Source organism: Lycorma delicatula, chromosome 1 (assembly GCF_047948215.1).
Source record: "Lycorma delicatula isolate Av1 chromosome 1, ASM4794821v1, whole genome shotgun sequence".
Taxonomy (NCBI): domain Eukaryota; kingdom Metazoa; phylum Arthropoda; class Insecta; order Hemiptera; family Fulgoridae; genus Lycorma; species Lycorma delicatula.
The window spans coordinates 144571523-144592915 of record NC_134455.1 but is presented as its reverse complement, the minus strand read 5'-3'; the positions used below and the strand labels follow the sequence as shown (position 1 = coordinate 144592915).

Sequence of the window (21393 nt, the reverse complement as noted above, 5' to 3'; positions counted from 1 at the left end):
ATGTCAATTTCATTAATTTAACTGAGTGACTAGAAGTGTCTGGTGTGAAAATATATTTTAAAAGATTTCTCTTAGCAGGTGATATGTCCATTCTTAGAAAACAAGAGGATAGGAATTTGTTATTAATCAGCTCTCTGTTCGAAAAATATAGCTGTTTAATTTCAAACTGGGTAAACAAAAGAGATGGCTTTCAAGAATGAATGAATCATAAAGTTTAAAACTGTTCAGAATGGGGGAAGTAGTAAACCCAACAGGTTGGTCTAGTGGTGAACATGTCTTCCTAAATCAGCTGCTTTGGAAGTCGAGAGTTCCAGCGTTCAAGTCCTAGTAAAGGCAGTTACTTTTAAACGGATTTGAATACTAGATTGTGGATACCAGTATTCTTTGGAGGTTGGGTTTCAATTAACCACATATCTCAGGAATGAGACTGTACAAGACTAGACTTCATTTACACTCATACATATCATCCTCATGCATCCTCTGAAGTAATACCTGAATGGTAATTCCCGGAGGCTAAACAGGAAAAAGAAAGAAAAAAGTAGAGCAAGCAAGTCATTTCAATTATTTGAGATAGTAATCATCCCTAAAACCTTTTCTTTTTAAGATTATCTCCAAATAATAATAGTAGTAATAAAAATAATAATTATGCATCTCCAGTCCTAAGAAATGTTATATCTTAATAAATTAAACTAATATTACATTCCATAATAAAACCTCTGTACATCCCTTTTCGAGGACATATCTATAGGAGGGAAATAAAGTAAATTTAAGGTCATGTGTAAAACAGTTAATTAGAAGACTTCTCAAGGATACAAACATATAAAATCAGCTAAATCAATGCAATATTATGACTGTGTTCATACTTTTACATGGTTTTAAACCTGGGTTTTAAAGAAAATACCTTCACCTAAGTAAAATTCAATCTGCAGAAATTTTTTTCTCAAAAAGCTTAATGGAAGTTTTGAAGTGGGATCAAACTTTTATACAGGATTAATAGGGTAGACTAATTAGTTAGAATGGAAGGTATATGGTGACTGAAAGTAGGCCTCTTCCTCGGTAATGTAGGCCACACTTTCTGCGGTGGAATAGTTAACCATTCTAAATAACAAAAAAAAATTAATTAGTGATTAATAATTACATAGGTAAGTTGAGAGTAATAAAGTCAAATAAAAACAAAATTAATATGGTTTCATTGGATACATCAAAATATCTTTATAAAAAATGACAACATAATAAAATACCGTATTGCTTTGAATTTAAGATGCGCCTTTTTTTTTACAGATTAAAGGGTCAAAATGTCAGGTGCGTCTTCAATTGGAGTCTAATGCCATTTTAAAACACATAGTTAATAGGTGTAAAACTGAAGTTTTTGAACCGTACACTCCATTCAACATTGAAAGGAGGTTAGACAGGAAACATGACAGAACATGTGTCATTGTGTATAGAACATATAAAAATTTCTAGAAAGATGACTCATCTCAAAGAGCTTTATCGTTGTTGATATCATGATTTAGTGATGAGTTATCGTTCTGGAATTTGTGCATGTGCTTTATGCATGATGACACACTTTCTTTCACATTCCCCCTGTCTAACCTCCGTTCGATGTTGAACAGGCATACAGTATACTATCATTGTTGTAAATCAGTGCATTTTTTTCATAACCATTCTGTTCTACCTATTTTTTGTGTTTTTCTCACCATTTCATCATCATGGAAAAATGTTTCACATACGATTTAAACGCAAGGTTATTTTATGTGCTGAATAGATTGGAAATTATGCAACTCGTAAACAGTTCTCAGTAAACAAAGCAACTGTGCATTGGTAGCGCAGTATGAAACAGAAATTAATTGCATGTATATGAACGAAGAAATCTTTTTTGAGACAAAAACACTGAAAATATCTGGAAATTTGATGCTGCTGTTTTGGCCAATTTCAAGTAACTCTGCACAAAAGGTCTTCCAGTGACAAGAGATGGACTGGTGTTAAAGGCCAGGGAAATTGCTAGGAATAATGGTCTTTGATTTAAAGCTAGTCGTGAATGGTGTAAGAAATTCATGAAAAGGTAATGCCTGTCATTGCGTCACAGAACCTCCAGAAGTTACCATCAGATTATAGCATAAATTACCAACATTACTAATAATAACAATACCAATGTTATGCAATTGATCCACGACTAAAGAAACAATACTGTCTCACAATATTGTTTCTTTAGTTTTTTTATGTTTAAAATTTTAACAAAAGTTGGGACTTCTAAATTGATATAGTTCTAATTCCCCAATAAAATAATCACCAGTCATCCAAGCAAATTACTTAATTATACTTACAAAGATATTTTACAGAAATTATAATGCTTTTTTTCTTATGACTAAGTGTTCACTTAAACTTAATGAAACAAACATCCCAGCATCATATATTGTTCTATTAAATTTGTTGACAGACATTTTATTCTAATTACAAAATTAACATTAAACAAAGACTTATTTTGTAGCTTTTTTCAGTTTACATAATGCCAAGGTAAATGTTCTCGCATAAAGAATTTACTTCTTTCTAAGGCACAAGAAAATTGAGTACATTTCAATGAAATCACTAAACATTTTAACAGTAATTGTTTTAGAAACACATTCACACAGGGTAAAAATACCAAACTGAAGGGCTAAAAAAATCAAAAAAGGAATATGCCCTCAATAAGTAACAAGTACAAAAATGTTTAACAAGAAAATTGCTGTTTTCTCATTTATTTATATATATTTTTTTATAATATAATTATAAAGATTAAAAAAGTCAACATTACATTATTGTAATGTTTTATAATATGTATATGTAAGATTTTTTTATAATATAATTATAAAAGTTAACAATGTAATTCTTAACATCATTGTAATGTTACAAATAATTAATATAGTAAAACATATTTTTGAACCCCCACAACAGTTTGATATAGAAATGTTTCTACAATTGACTGTTAGGACTGTCGTCAATAATCTAATAAATATAAGTCTCTAATTCAAGAACACAAATGTATTCTTAAGTGCATATTTGCTGTAAATTATAAACACTTTATAACTGAACAAAATAAGTATACTCAGATTACTTCTTTGTAGGATTTAAATTAAGTAAATGAACAGCTGAGAAGTGAGTCTTAGGCATTCCCATTCCAAGGAAATAAACAGTTCTCCCTTCCAATGAAAAATATGACCCTGCCTCCATGCACAGAGTAGGTGCTTGTTGAACATATCTCCTCTTTTCCATAAAAGATTGTACAAGTTCTTACTTCTATAACATCTACTAACACTGAACATCTGAGAAATGTTACAATGTATATGATCTAATATCTGTGTACAGACTTGAAAGCTCCTGCATCAAATCAGAACTCGCTCAGGATTAATCAATCTTGCATCCAGAAGTGTTCCAATGAATAATTTAAAATAACTATTAGTAAGTTTAAACACAACTTTGGCACTGAGCTGCAAAGTTAAGATTTTAACTATAAATGACAATTACTTTAACTATTACTATTACTTTAACTATTTATCACACTTACCTTAAGGTACAATTACATACAGCGTATCCAAATGCATGACAGCTTAAGAATGCACTTGACTGCAGTATTCCTAATAAGGTACGTTTTAAATCTTTTTCTGAAGGTATCCTGCCTCTCATTATAAGAGCTACCTATAAAAGCAAGACCTAAAGTTAAATCTGTAACATACTTACTATCAGTTACAGTCTTTCAATCATTTAAAAAATGGCTTTTTAAGTGTACTATGAAACCTCTCATATTTTCTAACTTTAATAAAAACCTCTTAATGGGAATGAACTATACGAATGAATGTGTGTGGGGAAAGAATATAGGAATGAACTCAGGTAATGAATAATATGGTACTGTTTAAAAATTATCATTCAAATAACAATATCATTAAAAAAATGATATTGTTACACAACATACAAAAAAATGTATTATGAACTAACACAAACAAACAAGTACATACTTATCAGAATTCTTACACACCAAAGTACTTAAATGATCAGAATAAAAAATTAAATTAAAAATCTTTCATATGCACTCGCAAAGTGTCATATGCAGACTTGATTTCAGGTAATTTGAGAAATCCCCAAATAGAAATTCAGAATTACTAAGAGAAAACACAGAGTTTCAATTAAAAGAGCCCATGCAATAAGTGTGTGATTTTCTTGTTATACTAATGAGGAGATATCATTCCCTTTATCCAGTCCTTGTCTCTACGTAGATGCTACAACTGTAGCATGCAAATGCCTCGGCAGACAATTCCATCAGTGCATTTACACAACCTACTATTGCCTTCGTATGGTCTCTTCCAACCACCATAAATTGCAATCCTTAACTGTCAAATTAACTGATTCCCAGAACCACAATCCCTGCGCCTTCCTCTAACACAGAAGGTTTCACACAGAAACTCTTCCTCTATCTAACTTCAATTAGACTTTTGCACTCATTACTTGCTTGAGTCTTTAAACACCAAAAATACTATCCTCAAACCAACAACACAAGTGTTTACAACAACTCAAAGTCCTCCTGATTTACTTAAAAATCAAGAAACAAATTCACAAATTTAATAAGTATCTAATGCAAACACATCCTATCTCTCTCTGCTTTGGTCCACTTTCATAAGCAAGGTCAATGCCTAAATCCTCCCACACCGCAGCTCCATCACAGAATTCTCCACACATCCATTCTTCTCCTAATAGCAATTATCTCAGCTAACTGGGGCTCAATACCAAAACACTCACCTTGGTAAAGTAAACACCCAGATGGGCCCCTAGCCACCCAGGTTGTTGTTCTATCTATAACAGTAATCAGATCCCCTCAGCAATCCTCCACAGGTCTAAAAATCTAAGGGAACCAGCAACTATGTTCCATTCCCTTATGGTTTTCCAATTAACTTGCAGATCAAAACCAGAATTGATCCTCACAAGCTTTCTATCTACTTTGTTACATTCGGCTTCAAACCTCGGGCAGACATATAAGACATGGTGCACATCATCAATGGCCCACACTCTGGATAAAAGTCTGAATTAATCAAACCAAACCTTCCCAACCTATCTCAAAACACACTATGTCCAGAAAAAGTGTGTAATATGGCAATTGGGGGAAATCTACCTAACTGCCTACAAACTTCTCACATCAGGGAAAATTTCATGCTTGTAACAACCATCGGATGTTTTAGTCCTCCTCACCTGGCATAAATGGAAACCTTCCACATCTATTTATTTTATTTGCCCAGAGATAAGTTGGCCTACCTTCATCATAATGTAACTGGTGCTCAGTCACAAGGATATCAGTAGGCTTAATACCATAAATAACAAGGACTGCCTCTTGAGAGACAGTCCTATAGGCACCAATTACAGATAACAATAGGAGATGCTGGGGTCTCAATAAAATATTCCTATAACATTTGTTAACTCATTCAATGAACCCAGACAGGTGCAGCATACAGCATTATAGCTTTGCATACATCCTTTTATAGAACACATATGGTTCTGAAATTAAGCCCCCAATCAGAGTGAACAGCTCTCCAAACACTGAAGAAAGCAGAACAAGCCTTTTTGGCAGCATATTGAAAGTGCTCCTTGAATCAAATTCTCAACAAGGATAACTAAATACTTCTGCAGTGGGACATAGCAAATTTGTGACCTACCACTGATACACGAGGTTATTGTGTAACAGCTAGTCTGCCCTTGAGCAACATCATCATTGTTTACACTAGGCTAAAGACCATCCTATGTTGCAAACTCCAAACTGGAGTATCTTGCAAGCCTGGGCTACCCTGAATTCAATCTGATTCCTTGAATCTCCTTTAACCATCCCAACCCTGTAAGGGAAGACACCCACCCTGGTGCGATTCCGGTTTCCAAAGCACTCTCCTTTAACCAGCAAAAGTCCACCATCTGAATATGCGATGATATACCCAGTGGCATCCACTGGGCAACTTCAAACGCATCAAAGAATCAAAATCAACCCAGAGCAGGGGCCCTAAAACATCACTCTGCAGACAACCTTTAGACAATGTTTCTCCTGCTTCTGAGACGCCACCTCAATTGCTGAAATAATATATAACACATTCAGCTCATTCTGCAAACAATCATACTTCTGCAAATGAAACAGGCCACTACAAATTATTAAAAGCCTATGATATGCCCAAAAAGATACCTAAGACTCACTCAAACTTACTTGAAAAAAAAGAATGTTCTTAATCTTAAGAATAGCATCTTCCATGCCCCTGCCTGGGTGAAAACCATACTGATCATCCATCAATAACTTTCTACAATTCATAGAAAATAAATCTACTAACATATAATATAAATCAGCGTCCAAATTAATCTGAACACAGGGAACTTTTTTGTTTATTTTTATGTTATGGTTACACTGCTTGACTATACTATTCTTTAAATTGTCTGTGTAATGTAAGGTTTTTATTATTCTTTGATTATTTTGCAATTTTCATGTTATAAATAATATTTTGTTAAGGTTTACTCCATTTTTTTATTACAAAATCATATTTTCATATTTTTTTGTTCTGTGTCTTGAACATATAAAAATGGATAAAACTCCAAGAAATCATTCAAAAATCGTTTCTCTTTCTGAACATACCAGTATGACACAACAACTAGCTTCTGAGTAGTATTAGACTAAGAACAGTAAGAAAAAGTAAACTTGATCCAAAATTATCTGCTGTGGACTTAAATTGAGAATTAGCTACCAGTGGAACAGATTAACACAAGACAACTGTTAGATGCCATCTTCTTGCAGTTGGATGGACAGCTCATTGACCAGCTAAAAAGCAGCTTTTAACACAAGAAATACAGAAAAAGGGGCTCTTGTACACCAATGAAAACTGGTAAAATGTTATGTTTTCCAATGAGTCACATTTTTATGTTCAGGGGCAAAGGTTTCCGTACCTTAAGAAAAGCATTAGATGAAAATACATCACCGGCTCATATCCAACAATCAGTTAAAACACACCCAAAAAAAATCTTTTGGGATTGTTTCACATTTGAAGGCCCTTGTTCGTTACTTCCAGTATATGGTTTGTTGAAAAGTGATGAATATAACGACATTTTGAAAGAAAAAGGTTGTGACACAACATCAAAACAACCGCACATGGCAACAGAATGTTGCAACAAGATTCAACAAGGAAAATAAAATGAAAAAAGTTTTTGAAGAATAAAACATTAACGTGCTCCTGAGGCCAGGTAACTCTCCGAGCTTGAACCAATTGAAAATCTTTGGGCAATAGCAAATGACAACTCTCAAAAATTGACTTCATTAAAACAATAATATCAGTACAGTTTCATGATGAAGAAATATAAAGAATGTGTAAATTTGTTGAATTGATGCCAAATCATGTACGTGAAGTGATTAAGAATTAAGGAGGGCATATTAATTATTAGATATTCACTAACTGTACAGGCAAGATTTTTTTTCAAAATAGTTACTTTTTATTAAATAACATCTGTGTTTGGATTTATATACATGCTATTGGTAGAACTTAAAATACTTGTTTTGGAGTTTACTGTTTAATTGTAACTAAACATTGAAAAGGGACAGAAATAGTGGCCTTTGTGCAAGTTATAAGAAATTGTTGAAAATAGGATAGGTTGATAAGCTAAGCAATGACGAAGTCCTTAGGCATATAAGTGAGGAAAGAAATTTGTGCCCAGAATAATATTATACAGAAAAGAACTAGGGTAGCAGGATATATATTAAGATATTCAAGGTAAGCTTATTTGGTAATGGAGGTACGCATAGAAGATAAAAGCTGTAGAGGAAGACAAACACTGGAATATAAAAAACTGAGAACATACAATGTAGTAATTATGTTGAGGTTGAAAGATTGTACAGACAAAAAACAAATGGAGAATATAATCAATGTAATTAAATGACTAACAATCAAGAAAAATTCATGGAAAAACACAAAAATCAGCAGTAGACTACTCAGATGTATGCTTATCAAGTTTTATATCACTTTCATTCATCTCACAACTCAGGAAATATTAGGTAATGTTAGTTATACTGCTACTAGTTTCTCAAATACCACTTGTGTTGTTGAGTTCAATAGTAATTATTAAGGTTAAAATGAAATTGAGAGCAATATTAAATGTTAACAGTTGCTGTACAACATGCTACATTAATCAGTAATTGTGTAGATTTTAAAATAACATTATGTTTAGTTTTAAAATCATATAAGTAATTATGATGTAAACTTAATTAATATAATATTACAAAATTAATTCAAATGTTTAAGAAATCTACAAAAGAAAGCAACTATGTGTTCTCCTACTATCAGTATTTGTCTAAAGAAAAAATAAAAGCTTAACTAAATAAAAATCAATTAGTGTAACAACAGGACTAAGCAGTAATAAGCAATCTAAAAAATAATGGAGTAAAAATTAAAACAAAATATATTGAGTGTATCAATTGTGCAACTAATTAATTATGTGCTTTCATGTACAACATTAACATTATAAGAGCATAACCATCTTGGTAAAAATACACAGTTCTATGAACACTCTTCATACTTTAAAAGTCATTACTAGTTTTCTGCAAAACATGGAATGACATGATTACTCTAAATGAGTACTAACTACTATAACTAACCCATCCAAGACTGTTGATCCAGGAAAATAGCATGACAAAAACACACAAATTACATGAAAAATGGACAAAGTGACCTGTGGATCCTGATTAACAGAGCTGAATAATACTTTCAGAATATTAAACAAACCAATCAGGTAATAATCAAAGGAGATTTATTAAAGTTAGAAATTATGCGTTAATTAAATTATTGATCTACACATTTCAACTATTACAAGTAATTCATTTAATCTATTGAAATTACCATATAGGAGAATGTCAAAAATCAGATGGATGGATAAAGTGACAAATGAAGAGGTGTTGTGGCAAATTGATGAAGAGAGAAGCATTTGGAAAAATATAGTTAAAAGGAAAAACATACTCTTTATGTCTTAATATGTGGTCTATAAAGACCACATATTAAAGACCACATTAAGACATCCTGGAATAGTCGGTTTAATATTAGTGGGACATGTAGATGGGAAAAGCTGTGCAGGTACAACGTTTGGAATATGTAAAACAAATTGTTAGGAATGTAGGGTGTAGGGGATATACCGAAATTAAACGACTGGCACTAGATAGGGAATCTTGGAGAGCTACATCAAACCAAACAAGTGACTGAAGTCCAAAAAAAAAAATTACCACTAGTACAAAAATTGATTCTTAAAAAATAAAATACCCTAATTCTTTTTAAAAAATTGGTATAGTTTTATAAATGCAATTTGAGAAATGTTACAAAATTTACTATCAATACCTTAAGAAAAAAAGATTGATCTTGATAACCCTAATTATAACTTTCGTCACGTATTCATAAAAGGTTCTAGTTTCATAGTACAGAAAAAATTATATACATTCAACTTATACCGAATAAATGTAAAAACTTAAAAATAATAGCCGTTTTATAAAATTACCACATAAGCCGTCATATTTATCCTTAAAGCATCTGAAATAGAAAGGTAAAATAACTCCGTCCAGGCATCAGTGCAAGATTTGCTCCATGGATGAACATACATATCACAAGTAGAACTAATAGTTTTCAGTCTGAATTTACTAAATATAGTCATTTTTGTGGAATATTATCAACTACTTTACAAAAAGTATGGTTTTAGAAATATAACACTAAACACTTCAAAAACAAAAATTATGAATCTTTCTACGACCTCTCGAAGCAACTTATAATCACGCCAAACTCCATGTGACCTCATACAGTAAACACAATATCAACTCGATAGTAGCTGCTGTCAAACTATCGATTCATAGTCTCTAAAATTAAACATGTTCACACAGAACCTTTTTTTTTAAGCTCCGGGACCACCGTTGGGTATTAGTACAGCTATGAGGTGAATGATTCGACGGTTGTGAAAATGCCATGTCTCACCGGGATTCGAACCCGGGAAAATGTCACACACAGTTTCGCTTAAAATATACAAGTTTTCTTCTTTTGTAACTGTTTAGAAAGTGTATATCTAACGTAAAAACAAACACAAACAGTAATTCAAAGGTGTTTACAATTTCGAAAAAACAACGGATATAATAATATATCCGTATATCTAAGTAATAATCATAATTTAATTCATTGTAGAAGCACCAAAAGTAGCGGATTAGTGATATGGCATCACTTCTGCTATTACAGTTGCCTAAATTGCATTTTTTAATCAAAAGATGTTTATTTTAAGGGTAAAATGAGGGCTTATTTGCCTTATTTCAGTAATTAATTCTTTGTTTCTTATCTGAAAATTTACGTTTTCTTTCAAATTCGGTATTATTGCATTAATGAGAACATATTCGATTTTCCATAAAGCGTATTGCATGATTGTGTTCTTAATCAATTGAAATGTTATTCTACGCATTTAATAGCCTGTTGGGGCTCGCCCGACCATATATTTAGAGGGCTCCGTCCCCTTGACTCCCGTCGGCGCAAGTGAGCCACAGAGCTCACCATTACATTCTGTCCAGGACCCCGGGAGTGTATGTTACCCTCATGGCTGTGAGAATAATACTGGTAAAAACAACAAAGTATTCAGGCTTTATACAAACCTGAAAAAGAAATTAAATTACAAAAGAACTATCATAATTAAAATACCTTTGATGACAAAAAATGTATAACTTATTTCTGTTGCTATGGTTGTTCAGTTTCATGTCCTCCTTATTAATGATAATCTGTGTAACTCTTTTCTTCTTAGTTATGTAAGGCATGTAAATATGTTAATTTAGTTGAGTTCTTCAGCAGTTTTATAATACATATCTCATCTTTATTATACTACTAGCAGACACGGCAATGCTTTGCTATTGCTAGATTTGAGTATATATGTAGATTAAATGAACACAATTGAAAGTTTGATAAAACATTAAAAAAACTAACATTACGGAACTTCACAAAATTTAATGTTTTTTTTCTTCTCCTTTTTACAATATTCTCTTTCATTTTCCCCCTTTCCCTTTCCTTCCTGTATTTCTCTTTCCATTTCCTTTTACATTTTCCCCTTCTTCCATTTTACCATTTTCGATTTTTCCCTTTTTACCCATGTGTAAATCAGACCAGTAGTTTTTTAGTCTAGAGCGAACACACATACTGGAATCATTGAAATGGAATCATAAAATATTTAGTATAGTGTGTGTTGCTTTTAACAACAGATTAGTCCAACAGATAGCGCTGTTTTAAAAAAAAAACATGTTTTTACCTGTCATAGGTGTGACATCTTAGGTATATAAAAACACGCGTATTTGAATGCAACGTTGTGTCAAAATTTCAAAGCAATTGGTGAAGAACTTTCAGAGATTTAAGATTTTGAACAAATGAACATTTATATTTTTATTTTGTTATTAATATAGATTGTTAATCAATCAATTCAGTAAAAGATGTATTTATAGTAAATTCAATTCAGTTAAAGTTAAATCAGTTCAATAAAAGATATAACAATCAATTCAGTTCTGTTAAAGATGTAACTTAAATGTGACTCTAAATACTCTAATATTCTACTCTAATACTCTAATATAATACTTAAAATAAAAATATTGTACATGAACATCATAATTAACCTCAACAATATGATAAATTACTAATAATATGATATTAAAATAAATGAAATGTATCTAAATCTGTTATAAATTACGTATAATAAAAATGTAATTCATCATACTAACAAGGTATTTATTGAAATACATTAATGATCCAGCAGCATAAGTTCTGAATACTGGAAGGTGCATTTAGGCACAGTTATTCAAACAATGGTGACAGAAATAGATAATGAAGTAAAAGAATTAATTTTTTTTTCTTTACAGAATATATTTAATTCTCATCTTCACTCCCAAGAGAGCTAGGACCTCAGTCTATGGCTTAAAACCTTCCGTGGGATAACACGAATGTATCCTGTAAATTTGAAAGCAATCAGTCAGTTGGTTCTCATGTGTAGAATATGATAGCAAACCAACTTCAAAAATCTTATAAAGGATTTTGGTTGTTTTATCTCATAATGTTTTTACTTCAAATTTTTTAAATTCTGAATCAGTAAACAAAAAAAGTTTCATTGTGTTTTAAATTTTCAAAAAAAAATCTTTTATACCAGTGTTAACTTTAAATCTTGAATGCTTTCGTTTTGTAATTCTGTTTTATTTCAAATATTCTGACTCCTTACATTAAATTATAATTTTTGGAAAGAGTATATTCTAGTTATAGGTCAAGGTCAACTTCCCTTTAAAATTTTATTGAAAAATTAACTAAAATGAACAAATTATACACAATTGTATATGCTTGTATCTTTTTTTCTTCGAATACTGCCACTTAAAAAGACATAAGAAATATTTTTAAAATAACTTTCTTTTATTTGTATAGAAATAATACTTTTCTTTTAATGTTAAATCAATGCTAATTGTAAAAACATCTGATTTTCATAATTGCAATGAGCCTGAATCTCTTTAATTCTTTAGTCACCAAGGTTTTTAAGTGTCCTTAAAAACAATATTTTTTTGAAAGGTTGAAAACTGTTGGATTTCATTCATTCATTTTCAACTTTATTTTCAATTAAAGAATCTTTTGTTAATAAAGAGGCCAAAGGTAAAATTGGCTTTCCTAGGTGTGCAACAGGACTCAAACTTTTAGTTCCATAAGGTTTTTACTGGTCCATAGCTCCATGAGACAAAGAAGAAATAAAATGGATATGTCAGTATTTTTAACCAAAATGGACTAGAGGCAAAAGATCCTGAATCTATTTGGCTTATCCTAGGAAGTAGAACATAATTTGAAAATGAATGCTTTGAATATCTACATTAAGTTATTTTAGTAAACTTGGATGCTAGGAGTAATAGTGCAGAAAAAAAATCCCAAATTCTTTGACAACATATTAATTCTCTTCTCAAAAGTACTAGGGAATCTAAGAAATGTCTTTAAGATCTGAGATTCAGTGAAGAGAAAATCCTGGCATTCATCTCCCGATGGTGGAGTGGGGGTAATGATTGTATGTATTAACAACTGCTACTATATACAAGTGGCTAAACAGCTAACACTTGAAGGGACTGATTTACTCCACTTTATAAAAGATCCAAGTAATAATTCCTTGCTTAGGCTATGTTGCTGGTTTCTACTGTTAAATGTTCTGGAGTTAAAATAGCTTCTTATTTGAATCTCTGGGAGAAGCAACAATAGAAGTTAAAGGACCAACTGCATAGGAACTTGAAATGTCAAGATTTTATTATACAGTAGAAAGTTAAAGAATCACAAGAGCGAAATGAAAATAAATAAAATATATGTGTTAGGACTGAATGAAACAAGGCGGGAAAAACAGGGTAAAATGAAGATTGGAGAAGTTACTATATTCTACTCTCAAAGAAGGAGAGGAAAAATAGAGTGGCAATAATTCTGATAAATGGAGTAGCAAAATGGGTGGAAAAACCGATCTTGTATAAATGATAAACTAACATCTCTAAGGATTGGGATGTTACCAAATGATTTAGTTATAGTACACATATATATGCCAACATTGAATTATAAAGCTTGAAGAGATGTATGAGAATAATGAAGATGTAATAAAATCAGAAAAGGACTACTGAAAGGTACTGATGGGAGTCTGTAATGCTGTGGTTGGAAAAGGTGAAAAGGGAAGTGTAGTAGGAAAACTTGGCTTAGCGGTTAGGAATGGAAGGGAGAACAAATTAGCAGAATTTTGCAAAGAAAAAGATTACTTATAACTAACACTTCATTCAAAGACCATAGAAGGAGATATAATCTCCTTCTGCTAAAAACAAAACTGGCTATCAAATAGACCATATTTTAGTAGATAGGTATAGAATTACTGTTAAGAAAGCCAATAGATTACCAGGTTGCTATTCATAAATTGTTAACTAAACTAATGAAAGTAAATAACAAAGAGAATTTAGTTGTAAGAGCAAGTGAAGGAAGAACAGAGAAAGTAAAAAAATACAGATAATTGGGGCCTATGATGATAGAGGAAGGGTTGGAAGAGCACAATGAAAATGAAAAAAAGGATAGTGATGGTAAAGGAAGCCATTAGTAAGAGGAGAGAATGACTATGCAGTAAAATTATAGAGTGTTATGAAACAGGATAGCCAAATGTTACGTCTTGTATGGAAATGAAACATGGACAATGAGGAAGAGAAAGAGGGACTGGATTGAGGCATTTGAGATGTGGGTATGAAGAAGGATAGAGAAAGTGAGTAATAAGGAAACAGATTAAAGAAGAAAGAGCATTATGTTTTAAGTAAACAAAAGAAAAGGAAAGTGAATAGGACATGAGATTAGAGGAAGTGGAATTCTGAAAACTGCATTGGAAAGATTAATAGAAAAAGAAAGGAAATAAGGAAGAAGAAGGATAAGATGCATGTTGGAAACTACAAGAAGATGAAGGAAAAGGATTGGGATAGAAACAAATGTTGACAGCGATGGTGTAAGGTATCTGCTACTCGGACAGTACACTAGCTGATGTTGATATTATTTCTTTCCTGACCTTCAAAATAGTACACTTGTAATAGTTTGCCTATGGTAATATTTCATTTTTATGCTATTTCAAAAATGTTTAAGGTGATTACCTATCAAGGGAGCATAAATTATGTTATTGCTTAGAAAAAACTGACTGTAGCTTCTTCAATATCAGTCTCACTAACAAAGTTAGTCACATAATCATTAAACTTAACTGGATGCTGCAGCTAATCCCTAGGATGAAGCTGTTTTCTATCAGTAGGACTATGTATGTTCACACTCAGGAACTTCTTTCTAAACTTAGATCTGCAGTCACATCCTTAATAATGCTGTCAATATATTCAACTTCAGAGGTGGTAGGTTCTTCATGATGGTATTACAATAAAAAAACAAGATATTATTTGGCTTAGATGGAATAAAAATAACATCTCTCTCTAATATTACTGCAATCATATCTAGAAAATAAACTATCAGTCCATTTGTACTTTCACCATACCTACAAATATTCCCTTTCTGCTTTTAAGATCAAGCTTCTGTCTCTTCTCCTTTCATATATGCACCCACACTTCTGTACAAAACAGTGGTTTTATTTTTTTTTAACTTTGCTTATTAGCCCACCAGGCTGGACTAGTGGTCAACTTGTCATCGCAAATCAGCTGATTTTGAAGTTGAGAGTTCTAAGGTTCAAATCCTAGTGAAGGCAGTTACTTTAATAAGGACTTGAATACTAGATAAAAAAATTAATATAAACATAAATATACTAGATAATAAATATAAAGAACCAAAATTTAAAAAAACCAATACACAAAATTAAAAATACGTCACCAGATCATGGATACCGGTGTTCTGTGGCGGTTGGGTTTCAATTACCTCACATCTCAGGAATGGTTGACCTTAGACTGTACAAGATTACACTTTATTTAGTCATACTTATCGTCCATCCCCATTCATCCTCCAAAGTAATACCTTATGGTGGTTCTGCAGGCTAAACGGAAAAAGAATGTAAACTTTGCTTATTATTCCATAATTCATCAGATATTTTTTTTTACCTTTAACTGTAATTGTCCCAGTTCTATTAATCAGATAAACAGCTCTATTTGCTGCTTCGGCCCAAAATGACTTGCTTAGATGTTCTGCTGCCATCATCGTTCTGGCTTCCTCAATGATCATATTCATTTCTCATTCAGCATGATCATTCTGTTCAAAATTATAAGGAACAGTAATCTTATTTTTTATTCCTTGCTAAATCAGAAGGTTTCCTCACACTGTGATAATCCAACACCTTTCCATTATCTGTTCTTATTTTATAATTTTCTGATTCATTTGATTTTCACAGTTACACAAAAAGTTCAAGCTTACCATAAACTTCATGCTTGTTTTAAAAAATACATTTGTCTATAATTCAAATAGTCATCTTTCAATAACATCTAACAAGAGCCACCTATTGAGTCAACTTCAATAGAACCACAGACATCAGCATGGATTATGTTTCCAATTTTAGTTGATTGTGAATTACCTCCTTGGAATGAGTCACGATGTATTCCCTGTATACAGGCTTCACAGAACAAGGTTTCATTTTTATCTTCACACACCATTTTAATTCAAAAAAACTTTTCACATGATTAAAATCTTGATGAGCCAAACTTTCATGTCACCAGATTAATATTTTTTATTTGAGTTCACTATGGCATTATTAGACATACAACAATCATCTTGGTCAACAAAATTCTGGTTATCTAAGCAAAACACCAGGAAAAAAGTTTATTTGACTATCTAGCCAACACACAAACTTGATTCGTTTCCTTGTAAATTAACAGTTTATTCATGGTTCATAGGCATCTGACTTAAAATAAAAATCTATATCCAGAGCCTTGCTGTGTGAGAAAAGATTCATTGTTAAATTGGGTACAAACAGCACACTTTTCATCTTTGTATTTATGAACTTTTATCCATCAAATGATTTAATAATGACAGTACCAAAACCAATTGCAGTGATTACTGAACCATCACCAATTCTACTTGTTTTGGTTCATTAAGCTGTACATACTTTCCAAACATCTTTAGGTCATGATTCATATGCTCAAATACTCCATTATCAAGATACCATTCTGTATCCAAATTCACCAGAAACCCCGGCTAAAGCCAATCTTTCATTGCATTCATTTACATTTTGTTTATTTGCCTCTGACAATTTCTTTTGACGTAACCAAATCTTTAAATATGTAGCACTTTTATGACAAAAATATCTTTATTTTTCATAGAACTTCAATAATTCTAATACTGATCCTTTTTATGTCCATCCCTTCCACAAGAAAAACATTTAAGACTAAACTTATTTACATGTTCAGCAGTTAACACCACAGTGTCTTAACTAAATTTCAAATTCTCTTTTCAATCAAAAATTTAACTGTTAAATTGCTTAGTTTGTTGATTTTCAGCCACCAATTCTCAATCAGACACAAAATGTTTATACTGATCTGGAAAATACATAATTATTTTTGTAATAACCATTTTTTAATATATTTTTTCCTTCTAATGCTTAATAAAACAGTTAGATTTTGAATTTTTGATAGGAAGTCCATAACACTATTTTCAAATTTTTAAATAAAAAATTGTTGCTGTAGAAGATGAATACTCACTCTTGGTTAATGCTTATATATTGTCTTCAGTTTAATTCACATTTCATTTGCAATCTTGCACATTAAAACATGCAACAAAGGTCTGGATTACATGCGCATTACTAACATTTCCTGTGCTCCTGCGTCATAAATTTCATACTTTTTTAATTCTGCAGCTTTCAGAACATCAGGTTTCTGTATATTTCCACTGGTAATTTCAAAGAGATCTTTAATTATCGGTACTACTCTCACCTGGAATTTCCAAATGTTCCAGTTATTTTCACTTAACTTTATAAAGTGCTGCGATTCGAAATTGTTATCCACATGGTCACAACTCAACAAACCCAACAAAATTTTCATGACCTCCATTTACAATTATATGCCTTGGCTCATAACCTGTTGCAGAGTTTTTTAAATAAATGCACAATGCTAACCAGCAGTTTACTTTTAAATATAATCTAATAGAATAAAAAAGACTCTCATATACAATATGTACTCTCTGTCATTGTTGCTTTATTTTTTTACACTATGCTTACTAGTGAACCTCACTTGCTATCAACAATTATACTATTGATTGATAAAAACCAAAATGATAGTTTAGTAACTGAAATTTCAGTTGAATGACAATAAACAATAGTTATTTGTATGACAATAAATTTACAATAGGTAGTGAAGGTTATGATGAAATGAAAAGAAAAGCATGGGACAGAAACCGATGGAGACAACAATGGTGCCAGGTACCTACAATTAACAGTGTCACATAATGATGATTGTTATGTTTTTACCCCCTCTTGCCAACGGGTGCTGAAACCTAGCGGTGACTAGGATGCCCACAGCAAACTATGGATACCAGACTATCACACCACTCTACATCACAAGCTGCTCCCTCGAGCACTGTACGTAGCATCTTGTACCAGTCTGCACTCATACCTGACCCAAGGTGGATGTGTCCGGATGGACTCTCTCAATTCTTGTTCAGATGAACATTATTTTAAGTTTTATTTAGCTTATGTTTACTATCTTTAAAGTTAAGTTATAAATAACAAGTGTTATGTTACAAAAGTATTTTAAACCGCCAAGACAGCATACAATTAAACAATCTTTCAGTAATCAACAAGGTGTTGTCTTCATTAATCACCTATGAACATATACAGTCCACCTTCACTCTAAAATCTACTGCAACGCTATTGAACAACGGCATCCCATCAACGTCGCAACAATGATAACATACATATTCTTTTTATGATAATTTGGTTATTTGTTGACCAACATGATGAAAAATAAAAACTCTTTTAAGACATCTTTTAAAATAAAAACTTCTATTTTAAATGTTAAAAATTATTAAATCACTTTCAAATTACAAGTAAATTGTACTTTAGAAAATCTGTTTGAGCTAATTATACAACTTCTTAATCAGTGACGATACCAGCTCCTCTACAACTTATGTGCGCATATTAAAGTGGTTACTCCTATTAATATGTAAAATGAGACCTTTTAGTATGTACTCAAATGAAATATTGTATTAAACTGTATAACAGCTATTTTTGTGTTACACAGCATAATTATTTGGGATTCATATGAGAAAGGACCTTATTATGCTTCAGTTTTTATTTTAAATGAAACTGAAACATTTCCTTTTTCAGAAAAAAATGTTACTCTAACGGTGAGTTTTTAAACAATAGTTAATAATTAGACAAACTTAAACTTTTTCATACTTTATTTGACACTATGGAAAAGTACATATAAAAAAATTAAAACTATATTTAAAACAACAAATAATAGACAATATTAATTAATAAATAAACAGTAATTATGAAACACCATAAATCAAGCATTTTTTTCAAGAGTTTACAGTAATAAAAAAAGAATACACAAATAACTCTTGTAATTCTAGGCAATCCCAATACAAAGCAATCATTTGGTTTAAAAATATCTAAACCTTCAACCCAGACTGCCCACACCATGGTTTAGTGCAGGCCCCTTTCCAATTGAAAAGGTGTGTGTTACAGGTTGAAGCTTAAACCAATCAAAGAAATATCCCCATCTGTGAACAAAATTTTAAGAGTAGCAATAATAATTTAGTTTTCTTATGACTTAAAACTTTCACAAAAAGATTTTTAAGAAATTTTAACTTTAAATAGACTATTGGATATTGATCCCTTAAAATAATTTAACACCAACATTTTTGTTTTACTATTGATAAAGTAAGGTTCCCAACTATCCTTCTAATTTCTGTTTATTACACACATTTTTTAATAAGCTAATTTTGTGACCAGCTTCCTGGCAATGCTGGACTACAGCCAATTTCTCTGTCTTCTATACTTATAATGAGCCAAATATTCCTTTACTCCAGTTTCAGTTCTGTTAGTTTGCCCTATGTATCCTAAATTACCGTAAATTATTGTCTTTACAAAGCAATTTATAAATGCCCACACTTCAACAAGTTTAGTTTCATCTTTTCAGAGGACAGAGGCCAATTTCCTAGATGTAGCCAAGGTAACATTAAAGTTGAGGTTTTTTTTTAAGGCCCTTTACCTTGTTGCTATATGGAGGGCAATAAGCAATTTTTACTCATGCTTTCTTCAGTGCTGAACATATAACAAAAACACAAGGACATAAAGTCCATGCTATTCTATGCCAGTGTAACAAATGTGAAACCATAGTAAAAAATTGATAATGAGTACTTCTTATTCTAAGCAGATCCTTAATCCTTATGTCAGGTTATTTTAGTATAAGTCAATGAATAGAACACATAGATGTGTTCAATTATGTCAAGTAAATTAAAAGGAAAGTTATTTAAGTCATTGAATTGTAGTAATTATAAAATATTCTTAGAAAATAATAAAAACTGAATGTAAAAATATTGTAACATAAATATAAAGAAACTTTGACCCACACTAATTCTAGAAAAAGTGACATAATAAAAAAGTACCAAAAGAATCTGTGGTGTGAAGGTAGAGATTTCAATAAAAATAATTTTCAAAGGTCATATTCATGAAGTGACAGATGATTAACCCATACAGGTGGAATGGATAGCACATTAAAATTGATTAAATTAAATGACTGTTTTAAAAAATAATAGAACTTTTTTCCGTAGTACCTATCAAATCAAATTCTATTGGAAGAAAATGTTCCAGTATTTTTTTAATAAATAATTAATCACTTAAAAATTTTGCGTTTCATACTAATCAATGATATTAAGATCATTTCATCTTAATTTAAAACTGTGTTCAAAACCACAAATTTTGTGCAACTTTCTACAAGAAGACATTGACGGGAACAGTGATTCAAAATGTGGAATGAGGTTCAAGAAGCACCAGACATAATTGAGGTTTTAAAAAGAGTGAATCGTTTTTCCCCAACTATTAGAAAGGCTCTGCTGACATTGCCTTCACAAGTACTATTAAGTGTTCATTTAGCTCCCTTCATCAAATTAAAACATGGCTAAGAATCACCATTGGTGAAAACAGATTAATTAGGTTAGCTGTGTTAAGCATTAAATGGGTTTTCACTAACAAGGAGCAATTAGTTGAAGCTGGTATTAAATAATCTGCATCTAATCCTCGCAAACTATCGATACAAAATTAGTTTTTTTTAAATAAATATTTTATTCTTCCTTTTGTTAGTTTTTATTATTGCATAGAACCCCTGTTATGGACTACCCTTCCCCCACGAAAGAAGTTTAACCCAGAAAGCTGTCCCCCTTCTGTTTTGAGCTGTATATGCCCTGGCCTCAAGCACATCTCAAATTAAAATCCAACAATAACTACTAACGTAGTTATTGTTGGAGTAACAGTAACTACGTTATATGGCATTATTGGTCTGTTGAAAACCCACAACAAATATTTGAGCTACTGCTACATGATGTAAAAATTAAAGTGTTTGTGTGCTGTATCAGGGATGAGAATCATTGGACCCATTTTCTTCAGACCACAGTGAACTCTGTGCGTTATTTGCTGACATCTTCCTGCTCTTCATAGAGCAATTTGCACCAGAAGAATGTTTCATGTATTACCAGCACAGGACAGCATGACAGCACACACTTCCTTGGAAGCAGTGTACTCAGTTTTCACACCAGACAGGACTGTCTCGAAGGATCTATGGCCCCCATGGTCGCCTGATCTATCCAGTTGTCATTTTTATATGTGCAGCAACCTGAAGGGCAAGGTTTACCAGAGCAATCCACAAACTCTTGGCACTACAACAGAATATATGCAACACCATCACTAACA

The 21393-nt window shown here is 31.7% G+C and overlaps 1 protein-coding gene across 2 annotated transcripts in view; it reads right to left on the bottom strand.

Moving 5' to 3' along the window:
- LOC142323545 (transmembrane protein 135-like) overlaps nt 1-9828 on the bottom strand; it is a 65371-nt gene extending 55543 nt beyond the window's left edge. The window contains exons 1-2 of one of the 2 annotated variants that reach the window (XM_075363325.1): nt 9523-9828; nt 3542-3672 (exon numbers count right to left, since the gene is read on the bottom strand). In XM_075363325.1, coding sequence (XP_075219440.1) covers nt 3542-3672; nt 9523-9675 — 284 coding nt within the window. In that variant the 5' untranslated portion in view covers nt 9676-9828. The remainder of the gene's footprint in view (nt 1-3541; nt 3673-9522) is intronic. The other variant, XM_075363334.1, reaches the window with a different exon arrangement.
- Between the last annotated feature and the right edge of the window lie 11565 nt (nt 9829-21393).